General features: G+C 55.8%; 1 protein-coding gene across 1 annotated transcript; it reads right to left on the minus strand.

The window, feature by feature from the left end:
* Positions 1 to 2,492, minus strand: LOC103781511 (apoptosis facilitator Bcl-2-like protein 14). Its single transcript, XM_008949233.1, has 4 exons — positions 1,781 to 2,492; positions 994 to 1,128; positions 551 to 612; positions 1 to 276 (listed from the first exon to the last, which is right to left on the minus strand). Exons 1-4 carry the CDS (start codon positions 2,490 to 2,492, stop codon positions 1 to 3), a joined length of 1,185 nt encoding a protein of 394 aa, XP_008947481.1.
* Positions 2,493 to 4,524: the final 2,032 nt, after the last annotated feature.

Consider the following 4,524-nt stretch of genomic DNA (forward strand, 5'->3'; position numbering starts at 1 on the left):
TCAATCCTCCTCCCTTACCTGGAGAATTTTGCTGTAGGGGATGAACGACTCTTCCAGGTATTGGGTGCCGAAGCCCATGATCCTGTTCACTGCCTGGTTGCAGATCCCTGCCACCCTGGCAGTGAGGTGCACTGCGAAGGCAAACTGGACCTCCTGGAGGTTGGCATCAGGCCTGCTGGCTGTCATCTCCTCACGGACATAGGCATCAGCCAGGTCCTTGAAGGAGCTGTAGGAGATGTCTCTGAAGAACATCCGTAGCCGTGCGTCTTCCTTCACCTGGGGCAGAAGCAAGTGAACACACGTCATGGACTCACAGCCCCGTGTGTCATCCTCGTGCTGATGCCTTCACTCCACAGCAGGACTGACAGCTGAGGGAGGACAGACAGCCAGCCCTGCTCACACCCCGGCGGGGAATGGGAAGGTGCCACAGCCTTGGTTCTGCTGGTTTCCCTGCCCCGGGGAGCTGACGCTGTGTCTGTGTTTCACAGCAGTACAGAGCCTGCCCCGAGGCTCCTCGACCCCATCCAGCTGAGCACAGCTCTCCTCTCACCTGCCTGTCCAGCTCATCTCCTGCTCTCTGCAGCAAGGCGACGATTCTCCTGATGGCTTCATCTGCAGAAAGAGATCCCACGTTATCTCCAGCCCTTTCTTCAAGCCTCACACCCAGATGCTCTGTTTAGTCTCCAGGAAAAATCCCCTGAGCCATGTCTATCCACCTCCATCCCTCCAAAACCCATTTCTGCCTGCTGAGTCCTTTGTTATCCTCAGCCAGCAAAACCACCCTCCTGCCTTGGGATTTCTCTCTCCCCAGGTCAAGCCCTAATGCTGAAAACTTCCCTTAAAGTCTTCATATGACTCTCCAGGTCACACGAGCCCCAGGGCCAGGACTGGAGCAAGGTCTGGGTGCCGTGCAGGCTCTGCATGGGGGAAGCTTTGGGCACAGAGGTTTTCTACACGTGCCAGCAATGAAGCTCCTGCAAGAGCAACACTCACCAACCCCCTCGGTGCTGACGGGCCGTGGTGGCTCCTCACAGCCACGAGCTCTGCTGCCCTGGCTCTCACTGCCCTGCACGATCAGCCCGATCTCTTCTGAGACCTGGGCGTAGTAACCGTCGGGCTGCCCCACATCTGCTGGAGGAAAAACAGGTATTATTGTTGTGCTGGCCACTGGTTGAAAGGGCAAAGCAGCCACAGCAGTGACTGCCCCCACCTGGGGGTCATGCCCACCCCAGAGTCATTTATACCACCAGGGAATGATGGGGCTGAGTGATCTGGACAGAAACCATGTGGCTGTCGCTGGCCCCGGACCTGCTGAAGCTCCCCAAAAATTCCCTCAACAGCTTTTTGCCTAGGGAAGGGCTGGGCTGGGGTCAGAGTATCCCATGGGCTCTGCCTGCTGCACTGGCCACCCACACCCTCCCCTGCAGCAAACTGAAAGCAGCTTCATGTCGGCCCTGGAGTGGCTGAAGGTTTAAACTCAGCTCTCAAACGCAGGTTTAAACTCAACTACCATAGCCAGTCGAAGCTGTGCCTGGATGGTGCTTGGGGTAACTTGTTGGAGCAACGATGGGAGCTCAAAGCTCGGCCACACTGACCCTGGGGCAGCAGGTTGAGGTCAGAGTCTCCAAAACCCATCCCAGGCTCCAGAAAGCGACAGTGGGGTGATGCTCAGGGTTGGGAGCCAGCACTAAGCACCATTGCTCTGCCCAGGGAAGCCCAGTGGAGGTCCCGCTGGCAGCAGGGCTGGTTTAGGGGCAGGGATGGGGGTTTGGGGTCCCACCTGGCGTGGCTGGTGCCTGGATGTGCCGCAGGGGAAGGCAGCTGGGTCTCTTGGCCCTCCCCCCAGCTGCCACCTCTCCCCGCTCGTCCTCTGGGTGCTTCTTGAAGGAGAAAACCCTCTTGAGGCCAGGTCTCCTCTTCGGGGCCCTGCCTGGTGATGGGGACGTGTTCCAGCTCCCTCTATGTGTTTGAGTCTCTTCTGGTTTGTGAGGAGCTTTGGCATCCTTCTCTTTTGCTTTTTTCCCTGTGTTTTCCTTCTGCTCCTCAGGGCTCTTCTTGAAGAGGAAATTTAAGAAGCTTTTGAACCACGTGCGTTGGGTTTTGCCCTGAGAAGAGTTTTTTGTGCTTTTCCTCTTGGGCTCCAGCTTTTCTTTAGGAACCTCCCCAGGAGCTTTGCTCTCATCCTGCAGAGCCTCCTCTAGGTCTGGGGCTTTGTGTCCCTCCTCCGGGTCCTTCCTGGGGCTGAGTTTGGCACACGAATACTTGCAGAAGTCACTTTTCGACCGCTGCAGCCCATCTGCCTTCCTCCCTCGCTTTCTGCCTCCCTCCTGGAGCATCTTCTTGGCTGCCAGCGAGTTCTCACAGCAGCTCAGCGAGCGCCTGACGTAGATCTCCAGCACTTTCTTGGCCCCTTGCCTGTCCAGGGAGAGAATCTTGCCTGCTGGCTGCCTCCCCGCATCCCACCGAGGCTTCTCCACACCCAGAGCTCCCATTTTGCTGCAGAGAAGAACAACATTTTCAGCCTGCTGTTTGCTTTCCCCAGGAGGCTGCACCATCAGGTTGGGCACGATGGAAATCTCACCCAAAGAGTGGGGTTGGTGTTCAAGATTTCTGTTCCTGGTAAATGATCAACCCCCTTTTAAAGGTGTTATCTGAGTGCTCCTCACACAGACTGTACACACAGGGTTTTATGAGGGGCTGTCGACACTGCTGATAAAGGAAGTGAAACTGCAGGGAGGGGGGAGATGAGCTGGGCTCTGCTTATCTTCCAGAGGGTTTAATCCAGCACGGGGAGCACCCCAGCACCATGGTGCTGTAGCTTCCTACTGCAACGTGTTCCCATGCTACAATGGGAGCTACTGCTGCACGCCAGGATTGTCCCCATCACACAAACCCAGAGTTTTTAGTGTCTCACCTTAAAGTATCAGCTGCTAAAAACAAAAAACCAACATTCCCCCACAAGGCTCCCAGCCCTCGGAGGGGCCAAGGGCAACAGGGGCTCTTGCAGATATCCTCAGTCTTTGCCAACATTGGCAGAGCCCCTCTGTGAGCTGGAGCTCAGGGCACCCAGTCCCTGCCTTGCCCATCATTCCTTTTTCTCTACATTTACAAGCAAAATTAAACAGGACATGCTGGTATTGAACACCAGGGAGCTGTGCCTCCTGCTGGCTCGACATCCAAAACCAATTTCACCCTTCAGAGCACCAGACCCAAAGCAGACTTTCCCCACCACGGGAAGCCACCACCAGCATCCAGCACGCTGGGCTGTACAAACCACCCTGGAGCTGGCACCAGCCTCTGCTCAGCCTGCATCACAACGCACAAGCACACCCACCACCCCAGCCTGGCCTGGTTTTGGGTAAAGAAGACAAGTTTCCTTCATCTGAGCCAACACCAAAGCCACATGAGCACCTGCTAATAAATCACAGAGTCACAGAACGTGAAGGGACCTCTGGAGATCGAGTCCAACCCCCCCTGCCAGAGCAGGACCACCTAAATTATTCAATTACATTTAATCCCAGCAAAGCAACACCCCCCATCCTGCTTTAACTGATCCCAGTGCGTTGGCCACAGGATTCTTTATTTGCTCTTTCGCTCTTTACCTTTCCATCAGTATTTCTGCCCTTGGGGACACGGGTGAAGACGAGCTCCTGGGGCACCTGCACTGAGGGCTGTCAGATTCCCCTGGGAGGGGCCTCTTTTATACCCTGGGCTGGTGGCTGGTTGAGTAAGTCCTATTTTTAGCAGCCATTCAGGTAGGAGAGCAGCCAGAGCTTCCGCCTGGGATCCCGCTATCGCCTCCCGCGCTGGCGGAAAACCACGGGCGTGAGTTTCACTGGAGGAGAAAACAATTTCCTTATGACAACGAGCAGCAAAACAGCATAAAAATCACCTGTCAGGTGGTGTAAGCACTGGCCCCTGAAACCAGCTATCTAACCAGCTGCTTAGCACTCGGCTTGGTTTTGGTTTTCAAGGGGTGCGATGCCCTGTGTGGGTTTTTCTGGGTTGTCTTTGGAAGGAGAAGTTGTCATGTTCATAGATAAATGGGGTTTCACTACAGCAAGCAGATTGCCCCACTCGTGTCCCAGAAGATTGCAGGAAAGTGGATGGTGGGGGCTGTGGTGGGACCAAGGATGCTCCAAGGCATGGTGAGATCAGGTTGTTGTCCAACATTGAGCATGGCTGGGCTGCAAGGTCTTTGAAACCTACCCCAGTGTCCTGCAGACAGTCCCTGCACCCATCCTAAAACATGGAACAGGACTGGCCTCAAGACCCAAACCCTCTGCACCCACAGGGCTCACACTGAGCCCTGCCCAGGGGCAGAACACCTCCCAGGGCTGAACCCACAGGACAGATCTGCTCATCCCCACAGAGGATCACAGCATCACAGCCTGGTTTGGGTGGGAAGGGACCTTCAAAGCTCATTGAGTCCAACCCCTTGCCCTGAGCAGGGACATCCCCAGCTAGAGCAGGGTGCTCAGAGCCCCGGCCAACCTCCCCTGGGATGGTGCCAGGGATGGGGCA

This window comes from Merops nubicus, unplaced genomic scaffold (assembly GCF_000691845.1).
Source record: "Merops nubicus isolate BGI_N331 unplaced genomic scaffold, ASM69184v1 scaffold20770, whole genome shotgun sequence".
NCBI lineage: Eukaryota > Metazoa > Chordata > Aves > Coraciiformes > Meropidae > Merops > Merops nubicus.